A 19,108-nucleotide genomic window follows, 5' to 3' on the forward strand; every position below is an offset into this window, starting at 1 on the left:
AGCCCAATGCATGTTGTTAGTGAGAGGCATTTTCTGTCCTCGTTAAAACAAAATTTCGAATATGAAATTAAAATAAATTCCGGGGTCCTATGTGCCCTAACCACGTTCTCATTACGAGGCACGCCATAGTGACTCTAAGAGGTGGATAAATTTTGAGTACCGGGGGTTCTTATACATGATCCGAATGTGAGGTACCCGGGCGCTATAGCATTTTGCTCCCATCGAAAGCTGTGCACATCAAACTGGCAGTGATGCAAGTAATAGTTGGAACTTGGAAGCATAGTGACCACCGTACATTGAAAAGAAGCACGAGCAGGTGAAATTCCTTTAACATGAATGGCTCGGTGGCCTGGTAGCCATAGTTAGTGAACTAAGCGGAAATCATGTGAAGCTTATGAATAACATGTGTTGAAAGGGGCCGAATTTTGGTCTTGTCGATTGAACTGCATAAAAAAACAGAATCTGTGACAATAAATATTCTCGTAGCTTTTATGGGGAATTTTCAAACGTTAAAACCATACAACCAAGTGTTCTGCCTAGATAATTACGCGTGTAGTCAGGAAGACGAAGCTTATATAAGAGGCTTGTCTAGAGAAGCTGAGTACATTGCGGCGACTCACCTGATCTTTAAATGAGGGAGCTTCGGTCGCTTTTTCATGCGCTTTGAGCCGCTATCGAAAGCACTTTCATAAGAGTTGATGGCGCTGGCGTGAACTTAAATCAATTCAATCTTCCAGTCAGGGATGCTTGAGATATCGGGAGAATTGTTCACGTTGATATAGGACTCATCTTTGCGTCAGGCCCGAAATTTCTATCCAAACCCCGTGTTTGATGATATATGGTCAGGAAACCAAGGAAGCCAAAACTCGAATCTGCTGACGGGATCACCAGGTGAGGAGAGTTCGCTGGTTATTTTTCTGCGCTTTTTGGAGACGAGAGAAAATGTAATCTTGCCTTCATCCGCTTCCGACTCCATGTCACTCGTCGAAGCGGTTCAGACTCCGTGTGTTGAGAGCGAATAGCGACACGTCAGCGCACTATGACGTTGCAACAGCAACTGACGTTTATGGTCGCAGTCAAGGGTGTTTTTTTTTTGTTACATGCTGTCGTGGAAGTTATGTCGCAAAACTCAAGTTGGGCCAACGCCGCCTTAGTAGGAGACGGTGAAACATTGGCTTATAACGAAGAAAACAAATCGCTTTCCTCACAGTCCCTATAAGAGTTTAATATGTTTATTTTCCAATGCAGATAGAGGTCAACGTGCATATCTCCATTACTGGTTTCACGATGAAGTCTGACTCTCGTGAAAAATTTTATTGGGCTTCTTGCATCGTCACTCAGCAGAAGATAATGCTTCAGTCGAGAATAGCTAGCTTTTATTTCATAAATAACCTCGCATTAAATGAAGAGCCAATGCACTTTATCTGTATGTGGACATCACGCTACAGGGCCCTAAATGTTTTAACGTTTTAATGTTTAACTTGTTTAGCGATAAGCTGGAAGCATGTAGTACCAAAATATCATAGTTTTTTCCTCATTCTTGGCAATAATTTTACATCTTTGCGGTCCTACAAACTACACAGCAAAAAAAACGGACAGCAACGTTTTTCTACGTAGGCGCTACATACTAATTCCAATGAAAGCAGGCAGAAGCACCTCATTCTGAAAACCAGACGAGTTACGTTCGCATCAGTAGAAATTTTGCTTACTTAAACTACGATGGTAAATAAATGCGAAGGTAGAATGTAACGGGTTTATTGCACAAAACGCGTTTGCTGGGAGCGATGTAGAAATAAAAACGCATTTGACGCTTCAGTTTTAATAATGGCGAGGTCCAAGCTGCAGAATGGCAGAATGCACGAGCTGGGGGACAGAAAATGACTTCAAGGTATAAATGCTGGGCATAAAAAAAATCGTACTGTGCCCCCCCTTTCACTACGCCACAATTCTCTTTCTTTTGGACACCTGAAGAAATTTGCTTGAGGTGGAACAATATTCCATACCAAAATATCCCACACGGCTTATATGACCCGATGCTCAAAGCTACCCACGCGTTTATTTGCCGTCGATTTTCTGCTACCTGGGTTGATCCCAAGTTGTCTTATGGAAGAGATACTTGAAGTTCTGAAGTTTCTCAAAAAAGCTACAATACTTAAAATTTTCACCTGTTGCAAAAACATCCTATAGGTGATTCCAATGCGCGAGAAAGGCAGCACGTTTCGTTGATAAAAGACAGTCAGTTCATACTATGAAAAGTACAATGACCACTTTGTTGGTAAATAATTTATGCTGAACCCTTCGTTAAACTACTGTGAGGAATTTGGTTTAGTTCCCTTCGCTGCAGTGAACTTGTGATATCTGACAGGACGAGCAAAATGACAAGTTCGCTTGAAGTGACAAACTTTCCAATTGTTTATCGCCACTCCCACCAATCCGATGACACATATTGAAGTGTATACGACTGCAATGGCGCACTTCGTTTCATTGAATGCGAATACAGTAAACTCTCAGTTGTACGAACGCCGGTTTATCGAGTACTTCAGAATAACGAACTTTTTAAAAATCGCCTGCAGTTTTCTTATAGATTCTATGCAAAAATGTTTCACTTAAACGAATTTCGGAACAGTCAATATCTCAGTTTAACGAACTCGTTCAGAGGACCAAGCCTTGCACTGCAGGCGACACCGATACCCGCCCTCACGAAACCGCTGGCAATGTAGCATCGCTGGCGCTACAGCGCCCCCGGGGGAAAGCGACGGCGCGGAAAACGAACGGCAACGAGGCATGGCCTCCGAGATCACCCGCACAAAACGAGCAACCGTGTAATATCGCAGGCCATGAACAAAGTAACATCACTGGTGCTTACAACGCCGCCAGAGCAAAGCGGTGATCTGTCATACCACAAACCACGTGGTGTGTGTGTGTGTTTTTTTTTTCCGACCGGCTAGTCCGTGGAATGGTCGTCGTCTCTTTCTTTCCAGTCTCGTCGGTTCTGCGTGTGCACACAGACGACCTACGTGGTGTGTCTTTCATTGATATGTACAAATTCCATTTCACACATTTCTAACACAATGGATGCCATGTCTTTTGCTCCATGAATTGCACTTCAAACTTTTGACTCTCTTGCCATGTCTTATTTGGTCTAGTGAATATTCAGTTTAGTGAACTTTCAGTTAGTGAACTATTTCTTTCGGTCCCTTGAAGTTCACTCAAGTGAGAGTTCACTGTATAACAATATGGACAGCCACGCACGCTGGTGTTGCGTTTCGCCTGCGACACGTGGTTTTGCCGGCGCGACTGCGGCGGGGCGGCAGACATTTTGGCCCGATCGTCGTCGCCGCAACGCTCCCCGCCAGGTGTTTCCAGGCGCGACTGCGGCGATGCGACCGCAAAGGATCACCCTCTCCTTCCAGTCATTGTGCCCGAACCAGGCGATGCGAAAGCAGGGATCATCCTCTCATTACAGTCATTGTGCCCGACCGGCAGCGCTACGACAGTGTGCTACGACATTGTGCTACGACATTGTGCTACGACATTGTGCTACGGCAGCGCTACGACAGTGTGCGTCACCATTAGCCCATTGTACATTCACGTGCTCGTCTATTGAGGGGTTCCTTCTTGCCCTCTACTGCGAGAGTATAAAAACAGCTGCCCCCGGACGCCAAAAGGAGGGCTCCGATTTCTTCTGTTGAGTAAAGTGCTCTCCCGTCTCTCTACTTCGGTCAACCTGACCGCCAACTCTTTGCGATGTTAAAATAAACAAGTTGTTTTGTTGTTACCAGTCGACTCATGCTTTGCCGGGACCTTCGGATGCTTCCAGTTGTACCCCAGGCCGCCAGGCCAACGCTACCCTTGGGGCTTGCGACCCAGGTACAACCACGGGCGTCAGCGCCGAGTTCCCAACAGATCGTACCAGCGGTGCGATCAAAACACTGGTCTTGCCAGAAACGAAGCGGCTCACGCCAGCGCCCGAGAATTCACGGTCCAGGCGCAGGCATTAGATGAGCCAGACTCCGCTGTGACAGAGGCTACGTTAACTGGGCGGTATCGCCTTCCAACTATTCACGACAACTGTAGCCGCTACCGCCTAGAGCGTTTAATGTTCCCGCAGCTAATAAACAAATGCTCGCGCAGGTGCGAGGTGGTGTGGCGACCGCGCCACTCACACCTTGCCCTCTCCTTCACCTCATCGATTCCTCTCTGTACCCTTCATCTAGGTGTATATTTTGCTGCACAACCAAAGCCAATTTTAATCACATCATGTCGGGGTGCCCTAAGCACCCCCCACTCTTGTTCCTCCGTAAATTAATAGGCAGGGAAGAGCAGGGGGCAGCAGCCTTGCGATGCTCCAGGCGCGACATCGTGGGCTCGTTGAGAAGGTTGCGAGAGACTATCATGCGTAGCAGCCTACCCCTTCTATCACTCTGCGCCTTTCCTTCAAAAAAGAAACAAAGTATATTTGAGCCCCCCCCTCCCCTCCCACCACCGCCACGACGACGTGAATGCAGAATAAGCCGCACTTACGCGAGAGCAATTAGCGCAAGTGCAAGATATCTATAGGCGGATTAAGAGCCCTCCTTATCGAAATGAGGAGCATGCCCAAAAGTGTGTGCCGGAAACTAGCGAGTTCTTGTGTTCCCTTGCATGTCATGAATTACAAATGAAAGAAATCATGGATGCATGCTCCGAGCCATGCACAGGGTTACGTAAAGTGAAGAAACGATATCGAGCTGACCTGCTGGCACAGTTTAAACACAAGTTTAAAAAATTGTGCAGGTCGCATGCACTCTGAAAATCGATGTAAGCGAAGGTTTCTGTGATAGATGCTTTGATTGACGATAATTAGCGGTAATCTTTACGGTTAAGCGTAATTTCTTCGACGTTTAGTCTAACGCGAGATGGGTGAGTTGATGTTAAATGTTACCTTGTGGGACCAGCGCTGTTCGTCTGCGTACTGCACAGAACATGCACGGAGAGGTGTTTGCTTGAGGAGTTGTTGTGCGCCATTGTTCGTAACCTCCGAGAAGGTTAGCATTGTCATTGTCTCACACAGAAAATAGCATCGTGGGAGAAATTTTAAATTGTATTTGAATTATGGGCTTTACTTGCCAAAAACATAATCGGATTGTGAGGCACGACTCAGTGGCGAACTCTGAAGTAATTCTGACCCCCTAGAATCTTTAAAGTGCCCTTTTACCCTAATGCCTGAGCGTATTTCTATATCACCCCAGTTGAAATGCGGCTGCCACGGTCGGGATGGAATCCGCGATCTTGCACAATGCCACAGACGCACAGCTGCAGAGGCGGGCACAGAAGTGTTTATTTCACGTGCGACCCTTTCCGTACTTTCGCCTTTATGCCACAGTACTTTCTGCCGGCTTTGCGTCAGTACGCCATGTGTCATTTGTCCGCTTGACATATTTGCATGGTGTTTAGTTTTCAGAAATAGGAGAAACCGTACCGGCCCTTGAAGCTAAACTCACCAGTTTGCCCGCAACTGCTGTCGTGTGTAGTATACGCTTTCTCGCCTTGTAACTTCGCCTGTGCCTCTCCCGTTCTCCCCCCAAAGTTATATATATATATATATATATATATATATATATATATATATATATATATATATATATATATATATATATATATATATATGGGTACCGCGTGCGAAGAGCGCCAGAGCGTTCATTCACCAATTTCGCGACTACGTCGGTTCTATCAATACCACCTGGAAGAAGACAACGTCGAAGCACTGCCTGACGTCTGCGACCCTACGTCATCGTATGGCGCCGATCCAAATAACGCACCTCGCCTTGGCCGTCAGGCTTGTGGAACGTCCAATAGTGCACGCAGTAGCTTTTGTGCGTAAGATGAGCCAATTCGCTTGTTGGATCAAATTGTCTACAATTTCTCCTGCTCTCCAAAATCGCGTCACTGCCCATCTGCCCATATGATTTGAAAGAGGTCCGCATGTTATTATTGGCGTTACATTACCATCGACATGCCTAAGAAGTGTTGTGTTAGCAAGAATCGGGGAAAACACGACGGAAAATGCTAGGTGCGTGCGTTCAGCTTTGCTTACGATAATCATCTTTACTGTAAATGGATACGCTGTATATACAACAAGATCTCATTCCTTCTCAGCACTACAGGGAGAGTATTGCCAAATCTTTCTTAATAAGGCTTCACCCAAACGGTTCGCTAATCTAATCTAATCTAGTGGCTACGAAACAATGACTTCTAGCGAAAGTATTATCGCGTATCGAGCAGACATATGTTACTTCCATTCGGGTATCATACTTTACACACGAACATACGGTACCAGAGTGAGAATGAAGGTTACTTGATGTAGGAGCATATTTGGACCAAATACAGAACATAAAGGTCTCGCAAAGGTATCAGCAGTGTTCGAGACATCGGCATTTTCATCATCACTACATACGCCTTGGGCTCTCTTTTGTCAACAGTGAGAGCACACGTTGCTCCAGAAATATCTTGATTTACCGCTGTTGCTGGCTTCAGCGCGTTCAATGAGGATGAATTTATTCTACAATTGCTAAGGTAATGAAAGCGCCTAAATGCAAGCTTCTACATACCTAGGCCTTATATGCCTCGCTTTTCTGTGTGCGCGGTCTTCCAAATTTATTGTCGTTTATAGTACATTACAAAACCAGTGAAGAATTTTGAGCTTTTTTTTCGGTACGAATAGGCGCTAGCCAACTTTCATGACCTTCGTAAACCAATTAGACCAACATTAGTTGTCACATCTACGAACTACCTGTGCTAGTTTGGAAGGTAGTGGTGCAAGCCGAGGGAAAAGTTCCCTCTGCGCTTTGTGTTCTTATCAGAACGGATAATGCGTTTGTGAGCTACCAGAGCTAAAGGAAAACTTAATCAGGGGTGAAACTTGTAATAATAATAATAATAATAATAATAATAATAATAATAATAATAATAATAATAATAATAATAATAATAATAATAATAATAATAATAATAATAATAATAATTATTATTATTATTATTATTATTATTATTATTATTATTATTATTATTATTATTATTATTATTATTATTATTATTATAAATAACATGGGTAATCATGTTCTCGTGCTTTACTTCATCTTCGCAATCATTACCTTGTCAGAAGTTGCCGTCCGCAAGTGCCTCTTAGCTATGAGCGATTCGAACATATTTCTCTGTATGCATGAGAGTGTGTGTTCGTGGTTTACAGGTATATCCCAAGCAATCCTTAAAAAAGGAAGGCTCAATCCTGGCGCCTTTAGAAGGACTACGTTTCGAGCAAAGCGGCATGCAATTCCAGAGAGCCCTGTGCTTCCGTGGATGCGATTACACTGCAGGATATTACAGCTGAGCACACGAACATAACCAATTGTCTGCTCTGGCCACCATGTAACAAAGCAGCCTTGTCGAGATCACGTCGTTGCTTTTGAACGGTACAGCCACGAAAAAAAAAAAACAGCAGAATGACAGTGAGAAAAGGAGTGCCATGGCTCATTCAATTTCGCCTATTACCATCGCCCACAAATACCACGCTCAAGGAATCAACATAGAAACACATTTCGATCGCAAAAAACTGTATTTTAAATACATATGACAATACTACTTTCGGACAAATACACGGAAAAAAATGTAAAATGTTACGAAAAAGAAGTGCACCCACTCCTGGCAAGCGGCGCCACAGTATTGTTGCACCATCGTCGCGGGATAGCCACATGGCGACTAGCTCGCAGCGGTTGCTGAGGGCGTCCTCGCCAAGCCTTGCGCAAAGTGGCCATCCCGTGAACGCGGTGCAGCCGGCGGTGCGCTGCCATACGCCCAGTGTGGCCATCGCGCCAGCGAACCGAGTGCACTTTGATGTCGCTGGTCACGTGGTCAGCAGAGAACGCACGGCCAGCGACTAAGCTTGGATAACCGCAGCTGAGGAGGCTGTAACGCCGCCTGCAGAGCTTGGGGCTGTTGTGCCGCTGCAGCTGTGACGAGGTGCAGCCGAGCAGACGGCAGCCACACGTGCGGCGACGCAGGAGACGATGGGCGACTCCTGTCGTGATTGTCGCACTGCCGTCTACTCTGTTCGCGGCGAACCTGATGGAAGAAGGGAAAAGATACGAATTGTTTGTGACTTTGCCGCGAGGAGAGTCAATGTGCTCTTAGCAAGCGAAAATGTAAAGAATTGTTGCAGCACGTGAACGTAGACTCTATCGAGGTAAACAGCATTTTCCTGGTTTGAGCTCGTGTGAAGCTGCTAATGATGAGTTCTGCGCAATTAATCGAATATACTGCAAAGTAGCTATGATCCTTTCAATCTCTTCAGAACAATTATCTTTTACACATTTAGGAAAGAAGGTTTGTCTATATGACGGAGCTCTGCCAAAGGAATAGTTATGTGCTGAAGAAGCTTTCTAGAGCGTAACTGTAGAAGACGCGACAGGGTTTGCAAAGCACAACAGCAGCATACGCCAAACATGGATGGGGTCGTATACTATTCGAATTACTTCAACCACTCTGTCCCCTAACCGTAAACAGTGAAATAAAACGCTATGTCTAATGCTTTCTGCGATATGCACAGCGTATTTGCAATCGAAGACAAATAGGCGTTGTAGAGCTTTGCGGATATGGAAACTCAGTTGTCGGAAGCACGCAAGGTGGAGAAAGGCTCATGAACAAGAAAATTGTCATCCACCCGAAATTTTGAATTTTTTTTCAGAATTCAAGAAAAGGGGAAGCTAAATAAAGATTTGCTTTCTGAAATCTCATTTTCACTGTTTTTTTTTTTTAAGTTCAACTGTAATATGACGCTTTAAAGCAGACAATTCACCGTTTTTCAGAAACCAAACTTCTGAGCTTATGAATAATTCGTCCTAGTCCGGAGAGATCGACCTCCTGACGAACGCCTGTCATTGGCTGTCTTTCTACCGTCTAAGTTAACGAGGAAGTTAGCAGATCGCAACAGGAAGGTGAATTAATCGACATCTCCAAGCACATGGACACTGAACATCGGAAATCAGTTCTACTGAAGCGCACAAGGTGGAGGAAGGTTTATGAAAGGGAAAATTGTAATCCACCCTAGTCCATTTGTTTCGATTTGTCGATTGATTAGCCTACATGCTGCGTGCACTTAAGCTGGACTCCTGGTTATCTCAGATGGTGGAAAGACCACGCCGAAAAGGCGTTCGTACTGGCTTTGATCCGCGAACCTGGACGAATTTTTCTTGCATTGCGCAGGTTTCCTTTGTAGGCAACACATCTGGATATGTAGCAGCTAGCGTCCCAAGCGGCTGCCTGGCGAAGCTTGCGCGTTTTCTGTAGCACGAGCGGGTTTCTCACGATTACCTGAAGGTACAGGGCAAATATTGGCAAAGGCAGGAGACAGAGACATTCCAGAAAACAAGCCACACGAGACAAATGCAGTGATTAGGCTTTGGAAAGCTAGCATTTTGTTACCATAGGGGTTAAAGATCCAGCTTTGGAAGCCTATGCAAATGACGAAACGTTTCGCTCGATTTTCGAGGCAAAAACCGTCACCATAATAAAACTAGGGCAGCTGTCAATATGGTCGGTAAATTGTCGTCGTCGTCGTCGTCGTCGTCGTCGTCATCATCATCATCATCATCATCATCATCATCATCATCATCATCATCATCATCATCTTTTTGTGTCCAACTGACCAGGACAAAGACCTCTCCCAGCGATCTCCAATTAGCCCTCTCCTGCGCCATCCGATTCCATCTAGCGCCCGCGAATTTCCTCATTTCAATACTTGCCCTATTCTTCTGCCGTCCTCGACTGCGTTCCCCTTCTTTTGCTACCCATTCTGTAAATCTAATGGTCCAATGGTTATCTAAACTGCGCACAACATGACCTGCCCCGCTCCATTCTTTACTCTTGATGTCAATTAGAATATCGTAAATACCCGTTTTCTCTCTGATCCAAACCCCTCTCTTTTTGTCTCTTAACTTTATGCCTAGCAATCTTCGTTCCATGGCTCTTTGCGTGGTCCTCAACTTGTTCTCAAGCTTGTTTGTCAGTCTCCATGTCTCTGCCCCATATTTCAGCACTGGTAAAATGCACCGATCGCACACTTTCCTTTTCAATGTAGTATAAATTGTATGTAGTCCGAAAAGACCTTTTGATTAATGGCTGGCTGAACTCTCCGCTCTCACCGTTGCGCTGTTCTCGAAAGCAATTTTGGAAACACAGTTGCGCAAATTCCCATGGCACCTTCTTAATCCAAAGCGTATCATTGTTGCACCGTCGGAAGCAGAGGTCCAGCGGTTTAATCGCACGCTCTTATCGCTGTATGTGATGCGAGTAGCGTTTCACTTCCATGGTCTTTATTTTTTTCAGTCAGACACGACTTAGTTCTCCAGTCTCCCACCAGATGACGGAAACAAAAACTCAAACCTCAGTACGATTATTTTTTTACAGTGTTGCTTTTGAAATATTGTTTAGTATATTGCTTTGAAGAAGTCGTAGCAATCTGTTGCACATTTAATAATTATTCGCGTTCATAGTAAGAGTGTATTCCTTCGACAACAACACCTAGGTACATACATGCCTCTTTGTGCTACGTATGTAAAAAATGAAAGACAAAGAAAAGCCACTTTGCCATTTCATGCGCGAAATGCACCTAAAACGAAGACTGCACGTGGCCCACACACTGGGAGCAAGCAACACACGTTGCTCGAACGCTGCTTATGCAGGCCTCTATAATTGCTGCAGAGAACTGAAATAGCAAACGGGGGCCCAATAAAGTAAATCTATTCCAATGTGTTTTCATTCCACTCTCCTGACGTCATATTTACGTAACCGTCGACCTAAGCACTGTTCGGTGACCTATGGCGTTGTTAACAGAGGTCAATGGAAAGCTCTCGTAGTTATAGGAGGTCACATTGGTTTGCTTCTGAAGCGAATACCATTGCCTACCATGACACATTTTCATGTCTAATTAGCGGACTAGAGGCGAGGACTACGTACAAGTGGAGAGCGTTTCAGTGGGTCCGAGCTAGCGCCGTGATAGTATACAACCGGACTAGGATGAAAGTGCCGGCGTCGGCGATTGGCCCGCTTCGTTTTGCTTAGCATTCGCTTTGTGGTAGAAGAGCGTGGGAACGTGCTACGGAAGGGTAAAAATGCCGCTCAAACGAACCCCAAAGATAACAAAGGTTGTAGAGCAATGTCGCGCACCCGTAAAAAAAAAGCATGCGGATCACAGCGTCGCCAACAAAACGGAATTTCTTCGTAATTAACACGCGTAAACGGAAACTAATGAGTACACTAGAATACTCGTAATGCCAAGTTAGGACTGCAGTCTTTAACTTCATTCTGCATTCACAAACACAGGAACAAATTAGTTTTAACGTTAATCCCTTTTTCGTATAATTTTAGTCACGGTTGGGGGTGCCGAAAGGGCTCCAAAGCATTATCTGCCACTCAAGATATCTTATCATACACTTGTAAATCCATTCCCCACTGCAGCTCCGGCCAACCAGTGCCGGATCGATCGGCGGGCAGCCATCATCTGTTCAGTTCGGAATGGGGGAGTCTCCAGCTATTCTGAAAAAAATTTAATTTTGATACGTCCCTTTGCAGTGGCGATTTTTTTTTTTTTTTTGGTTTTGTGACATTTCGGGACCAGCAGACAAAGTGGGCACAGTCCAAACACATTTGACTAATAGCGGAGGGCTGATGGTGAAAAAGGCGCAGAATCCGAAATGAGTATTTTTCTTTTGTTCGGTCTAATCAATCATAATACGTTATATGGGTTGAAGAATTTTCCTGACATCACGTGACAGACAAACGAAGTGGGGGTGGCCCGAAAAAATTTTGACCAATCGTAGAGGCCTGATTGCAGAAATGGAATATAATGATTTGGAATATTTTCGCGTTATTGCGCCCCCTGATCTTTTGGTAGGTCAGGACCAACTGAAGCGAAGGCAAGCAAAATGTAAGAAATAACAATTTAGTGCTAGGCATTCCTCTCGCAAAATGATTCATCCGACTTGACTGCCTCTTAGACGAACAATACATTATTTTACCTTAAGGACTAAAAAAATTGTCATTTCATTTGAAGAACAACCGCATCAAAACTTCGGACTGTACAAATAGCATTGTTTAAAAAAGCGCGGTTAAGACCATTGTTCGTTCAAAATAGTATACTTGAAATACAATTAGGCCTACAAATACAAATACAAACCGACAAGAACGCCTCTCACTCACTGAAATGACGCAGACCTCAAATCACTGAGAACGAGCTTGCTTGACTGTATGGCAAAACCTCAGAGTTTAGACATCATCCGGGCACAATTGAAATATCGCAGGCCGTCGTTTGGGATTGGCGGCTACTTGCGGGCTCTAATACAAAAAAGAAAAAAAGAAAAAAGAAACGTGGACAATTACCAGCCAATTTCTGCCAACACTGCTATGATAGCCTGGTGTTACTCATTTATAATCAAAGTAACCAAGTTCAAACTTCGTTGCGGCTGGGCTTTAAACGGGACATAGCGTGTCATGTGGTTTTGAATACTTCAGTCTCGAAGCGACCTCGACGCTTCGGGCGGTACGGTGTGTGTCAGGGCTCAGTTTCCCATCGGCATCCAGATGTATATATCTGCACGAGGGACTGGCCACTCAGCTGAGTTTCTGTATTTTTCTCAAGACTAATGAACGGGAAAATCAGTTGCGCAACATTTAGTAAGCCTGCTAACACAACCAAATTACTCTGTGTCGCGTTCTCCTGGGTGACGCGTTTTCTTCCACTTTATACGGTCTTCAATGCGCCCACAGTATACGCTGTGCATGTGGCTGCTGACATCGCAAAGGCACATCGCCTAGGCTGAGAAACCCTTATGGGTTTCCTTTATCGCTTCGTTCTGCAGTCGGGTGGATAACAACTTTGCCTTTCTTCGCTCCTTTGAGGACACAATGACAGTGACTCGTAGCTTCCACCAGGCGATACTTTTTCTGTAAGACCATACTTGACCACCATATGGTCTAGCGACTGCTCTCACGGCAGACTACAGATTGCGAAGCAAAGCTACAGCGACTTTGGGCTTTCGCGTATTATATCCACGGCGGACAGACAACACGCAGCAACACATTTTCTCCATCGCTGGATTCTTAAGTTGGCTCGCTTGTTTCTTTTCTTTTCGAAATATTTACATATCAGTTGTATGTTTATAGTATTTCTAAAATAAAAATAAATTATGGGGTTTAATGTGCCAAAACAACAATCTGATTATGAGGAACGCCCTAGTGGAGCACACCGGAAATTTGGACCGCGTGGGTTTTTTTCACGTGCGCCTAAAAATCCAAGTACACGGGTGTTTTCGCATTCCGCCCCCGTCGAAATGCGTCCGCCGTGGGCGGGATTCGATCCCGCAACCTCATGCTTAGCAGCCCAACACCATAGCCAGTAAGCAATTACGGCGAGTGTGTCGTACTGCTACTTCTCATCCTGCACGCTTTTATCTATAACATCTAATTTCGTACGAACTTTCTCGCATCTATTACTTCTGTTATATTGTGCCTTTTTTCATGGTAGGTGTATATGGGTCAGGTGTCCATAAAGAAGCCACACAAGAATTCACGAAAAGTTAGCTATGGTGCTGTCCGCTTTATTACTGATTACATGCAGCCTTTAGTAATATATCGACTATATATCGTTTAAGTTGTAGACTTGGTGCAGCTTTTTTTTGTATATTATTTTTCTAAGATTTCAAGTTTTCTGTGACTTAAAACAAAGACCGATTATGCGAACCAGAAATTTGCTCCTCACAGTCCGCGTATTTATACACTACCTCTATATCTCCTAACAGCTTTGACTGTAAGGCCAAATTGCCCAGAACTGGGTGCTAGCGAACCGCCTACATGACCCTCTACAAGCTCCGACATCGGTATTTGACGAAACTTCTACAATACCTTCGCTGCACGTATATTTAACGTTGAAAGATTACGCTACATGATTACCTCAAACCGGCCTAGGCAGTAGTTAATCGTGACACGTTGGCTTGCACGACCGAATAGGTGACTTACAATCACGGTGTATCTTACGAGGTAAGATGGCGCAACCGGAATAGTAATAAAAGAGGCCGCACATTGACTGGGGTGTTTCAGCTGGACTGGTGTTTTGCTTACCTCGCGTGCAGCCTCCAAAGGCAGCTGCTCGGTCTAGCCCCGCCGTACGTGTCGCCGTTGCGCTCATCCTTGGAGACGTTCAGCATCGTCGACGCCCGCGGCAGCGTGTCACGTGGGTGGATGCGTAGGCTGCAGCCCCAGACGTCGAGGCGGTACTCGACAGAAGGCACGTGGTCGAACTCGACGAACTGGCCACTCATGGTCGCGGCGGCTTCAGCTCCACGCGTGCTCCCATCTCGCGCACTGCGTTGACAATACATGACAACAATGAACACTGCTGTTGAACTGCACGTTCGTCAAGCAAGTCCTCGAGGAACGCTGCAGCTAGTCTCACGAAACGTGTCCTGCTTTATACTAAGTAAACAGTGCCTTCCGAATCGAAACACTAACGACGTCATCACCCATCCGGGAAGCAAGAAACATTGTGCTGAATACACATAGTAATGTTGGTTATGAAAATCCTACTGTCATGTATTAAGATGCACCATAATTTATTATAACTCATCCTAACCATACTGAAAAGGTTTTGTGGATTGCGAAAACGTTATTCTGTGAGTTCCAGCGATTGTTATTTTCCCTTGTGTTTAAAACTTGTTTTAAGGCACGACCGAAAAGTGCTCAAGGAGCGCTACTCTATAGGTTAGCGTTTTTCTATTCGACTTTATTTATTTAGCCACGACTTCATTCCAAGCAATAAAGAAATGTACAAAAAATAAAAAAGTGCCCTAACACTATATTCCCAGGTGCACTGTGATCACTAGTTCATGCACCACTCGCTTTAGTGTCAAGTTTTTCCTGCCGTAGTTTCAAGCACTTTTGTTGTGTTCAATTTTGGCATTCTTTTCATAAACGGGCAAAAACCTCAACTTCGTACTTTGACACACCGCTTTCCTCTATGTGACTTAGTGTGGTGTCGGAAGAGCCGCCTCTGGTGACAAAAAATGTCTCAATGCAAGTTTCTTGATTATTTATTTGCCTTTTCATTCTTAGAATATAAACAGGAGCTCCAATTTAGCACGTACCCAAAAATGTTGTTGCATATGTTGTTCTCGTGGCTATTATTATTATTATTATTATTATTATTATTATTATTATTATTATTATTATTATTATTATTATTATTATTATTATTATTATTATTATTATTATTATTATTATTATTGTTGTTGTTGTTGTTGTTGTTGTTATTATTGTTGTTATTGTTATTGTATGCAACCGCCCTAATTTCTTGGCCCATAGGCTGGAACCCTTCCTGAAGCAATACTATCCGACGAAGTGATGTCATCTAGCTGTGAGGAGAGTTGAAATCAGCTGGGAAAGCAAACCTACGAATGAACGAATGGATAAATAAAAATGATAGACGATATATTCACGCGTAGATGAAACAAACCTCCCAATTTGCGGACGGGTTCTCTTTGGCACCATATCGTGTTCTCTCCTTCTCCAGGCTTTTTGTAAAGGAATAGCATTAATTGGCCTTTCGACAGGTTTTGTCTTCCTTCTGCCAGACTAGTGCCGATGCGCAACATTGCCGAATCCGCACGAGTCCATTCGATGCCCTGAATCGTAACTCCTTGCTTGGCCTTGGGACGTGAGGGTTCCCCGATGAAATTCACTGTATTTACGGCATATAGCGGAATACGACCGACTGAGTGTGCCCACATGTTCATTTGAAGCGTAAACGAGTTTCAAAACTATTTCAAATGCGTTCATAAAAGTGTTTAGAACAAAATTTACCATTTCTTGACTGCAGCAAAAAGATTTCTCCCTTTTTTGTGTGCTGTTCCTGTTAGCACGGGTACCTGAATCGGATAAATGTGCCCTGTCAATTTATAGCTTAAGTTGTTCCAGTATTTACGATTATGTTTCATTAGTCCAGCTCACAAATTAGGGGTGTTTTAGAGAGCAGTTTATAAAAGATAATCTTTATCCGCTTTATGTTTATCAGCGTTTATGTCACTTTAACGAACTGCTATATTGTTTTTCTTTTTTTTTTTTTGGGGTGGAGCTAGAGTTGTAATTGTTTTTCCTGAATTTAACATTGACTACTTAATTGATGAATCCTCCTCAGAGAGTCCGGAGATTCTAACGTTTTTCATTAAAATGCAACAAAAATCAAATTCCCGATATATTGCATGCAAAGCAACAAATACTCTCCATTCCAATGAATTTCGACAGGATCGCCTCTAGTTAAACTTACACTTATGGAATGGAGAATTTCTGCAGGGACAATAGCGTAAACACCTCGAACTATATAAAGCAAGGCAACATGAAGTATCGTCGTGAAGTTTGCGAGGCATATGACGTTTTGCCAGCGGCAATGCATCGAGGATAAATGAAATCCTGCGGTTTTACGTGCCATAATTCCGATCTGATTAAAAGGCACGGCGTAGTGCAAGAAACTGCAGATATACAGATTAATTCTACAGTCTAAGGAATAATTTGAACCACCTGAAGATCTTTACCGATGGCCCAATGCATGGTACATGGGCGTTTTTGCATTCACCCACCGCGTCCGAGATTTGATTCTACCAGCTCTTGCTTAGAAGCGCACTGCCAAATCCGCTAAGATACCATGGCTGGCGCAAGCGCTGAGGATAGGACGCACGTAAAAGTTACCGTTAATAAGCAATACACGTGTCAAATCTACACAATTCGTAGAAGTTGCGTACCCTTCCTCGGAAACTGATAGCGATCAACGCATAGTTGCACATGCTGAATAACCGCACATAGTTCTTCCGGTTAATCATGCTAGAGAATAATTTAAACTGGCAAATAATGAATTTGCCTAATAATCCTCTGGGTATTTAAACATTGCGTTCCGCTAGAATATGAACGCAAGTGTGCAATGTGGCCGGCTGCCGACGCATTTCATTCCTTTAAATATCGTAAATGTTCTAATATTAAGCGTAATGTCATGAAAGTGAATTCGTTCCAACCATTCAAAGACCGCCTGTTAGCTTAACGTGTTACAACGTGTACAACCTCGCCAATCGATCGTGTTATTACGCAATACCAGCTGAATAATGGGCTTCATGGCCAATTGCTATATGACAGGTATTCCTGATTTGTACTACTCTCTACTACTCAACAAGTTACAGGCTGTCTGTTTTTTTTTTTTTTTTTGCGAGGCAAAACAACCCGTCAATGGGATTTTGACAACAGTATAGAAATAAAATAAAATTTGTCTGTCCACTGAGGATGTTCGCGGTGGTCCTGATATATGATATAGAAAACACCGAATTGATCGTTACCTGTGTATTAGTAGGCGCACGGTGAACCTCGAGGCTACCACCGTCTGGTGCCAGGCTCCTTGCGTGGTCCCTGATACTTGCATGGTCTTACACTGAGCCACGGTGTCCTTGACGCCCACGTGAACGAGCGGGTACCACTCGGCCCCTGGGAACAGCTTCCTGAGTTGTCCTGGGTTGCTGCCACAAGTGCGTTCATCGACCTTGGACCACGGCTTGAGCACAAGGTCCCGATTGTCGGGGAGGACGTCCTCGATGGGCAAGTTTCTGAACGCGTAGGACGCGTCATCCTTGGCCCCATCTGGAATTGCAGCGAGTGCAATCGAGGAAGGCGTCTTGCGGGATGGCGTCTCTTCCGAGATGGTTGACAGGCAGCCTTCGAGGAGACGGTGAATTTCGATGCAGCCAGGTATACCGATCCCCATGACAGGTGGTAGGACGATGCCGTTGCTTCCTGCGATCGTTCTAAGTCCGTCCGCCACGATTAGCTGCGTGTTCGAATGCGCGAGAGACATTCTTCTTCGTCGCGTGAGCCTCGCGTGCCAGCGCGCGAGGGCGCGGTCTCCGTGCCGTTCTTCTTTTTCCTCACTTCCATTTGTAAATCTTGTTTAGAGAGTCATGGCGCTTTGCTAATAGGCTCTATTTTGGCCCACTCGTGAGCTCTAGCGGTGAGTGAAATTAGCTGAAATAAGAGTGTGTGAAACCGTCAGCCAGTAAAAAAAAAAAAGAAATGTAGGGGTGGAGGGACGACACAATGGCGCGTTTGCTGGCTATTCGGATTTCCTTACTTAAAGGCATGTAAAACGCTGAAATACATTTATGAGACAACCGCTGTACAGATTTGGGCAAAAGTTGTTGTATTTAATAGATGAAGCTACAGGCTATCTAGTTCGGGAAGCACAATATCAGATTATGGCTGTGCATATCTCTAAAAATGACTGATAAGAACGGGTGTGTCCAAAAAATATACACACGCAAATTTTACACCTCTATAATTCTCCAGCAAGAACAGACAACGCCCTTCTATCAAGTGCATTTCTTAGAGCACGTAAAGCGGGAAAACGTGACACATGAAACCAGAGTCTACGCGAAATTACTAGAATGTTTACAAGTGTCTTGCGAAATTCATAATAAAAAATAGTGGTATAGTACAGAAAGGTTTGTCATATATCACGTTTATCTGCTCTATGCGTATTATTACGTGTAGTTTAGTGATTGGTAATATTGTTTTTCAATACTGAATTACAGAGTTGTAATTATGGCAGTTGGCTTTCTTGTATTTTGAATATATTGAACATTAAAATTGATCTATTTATTTATTTATTCATACTGTCAACCCTCTGCTGAGGATTCTTACAGGGAGGGTCTTCAATACAGGCAGACCATGTATACAGGTGCATCAAGCGGCAGCGGAATCACAAAAATACATGTTTCACAATTTTTCAAATTGACAAACGTCACTGGCTTTAGCCACAAAGCTTAGTGTCGCGTCTCAAAGTTCAATCACTGTAGGAAAAGAAGGGAAGTGGGCGTAGTATGGGCGTAAAACATATTGGTGATTAACACAACTGCTACGTTTTGCTGATAGTTGTACATACTCGTATTTGTTGATTTTAAATGTCCATGAAGTATACTAAAAACACTTTGAGACGATTTGTTTTGTCTTCGCACTTCTAGCGTTTCACGTTCACAAGACTGCATCATGA

At 44.1% G+C, this 19,108-nt stretch overlaps 1 protein-coding gene across 1 annotated transcript; it reads right to left on the reverse strand.

Annotated features, from left to right (window-relative positions):
* Positions 1-7,890: 7,890 nt before the first annotated feature.
* LOC142566087 (uncharacterized) lies at positions 7,891-17,897 on the reverse strand. Its single transcript, XM_075677196.1, has 4 exons — positions 17,406-17,897; positions 14,152-14,394; positions 10,179-10,185; positions 7,891-8,100 (listed from the first exon to the last, which is right to left on the reverse strand). The coding sequence occupies exons 1-4, from the start codon at positions 17,825-17,827 to the stop codon at positions 7,891-7,893; spliced, it is 882 nt and encodes a 293-aa protein (XP_075533311.1). The 5' UTR covers positions 17,828-17,897.
* Between the last annotated feature and the right edge of the window lie 1,211 nt (positions 17,898-19,108).

Source organism: Dermacentor variabilis, chromosome 1, assembly GCF_050947875.1.
Source record: "Dermacentor variabilis isolate Ectoservices chromosome 1, ASM5094787v1, whole genome shotgun sequence".
In the NCBI taxonomy this organism is placed as follows: domain Eukaryota; kingdom Metazoa; phylum Arthropoda; class Arachnida; order Ixodida; family Ixodidae; genus Dermacentor; species Dermacentor variabilis.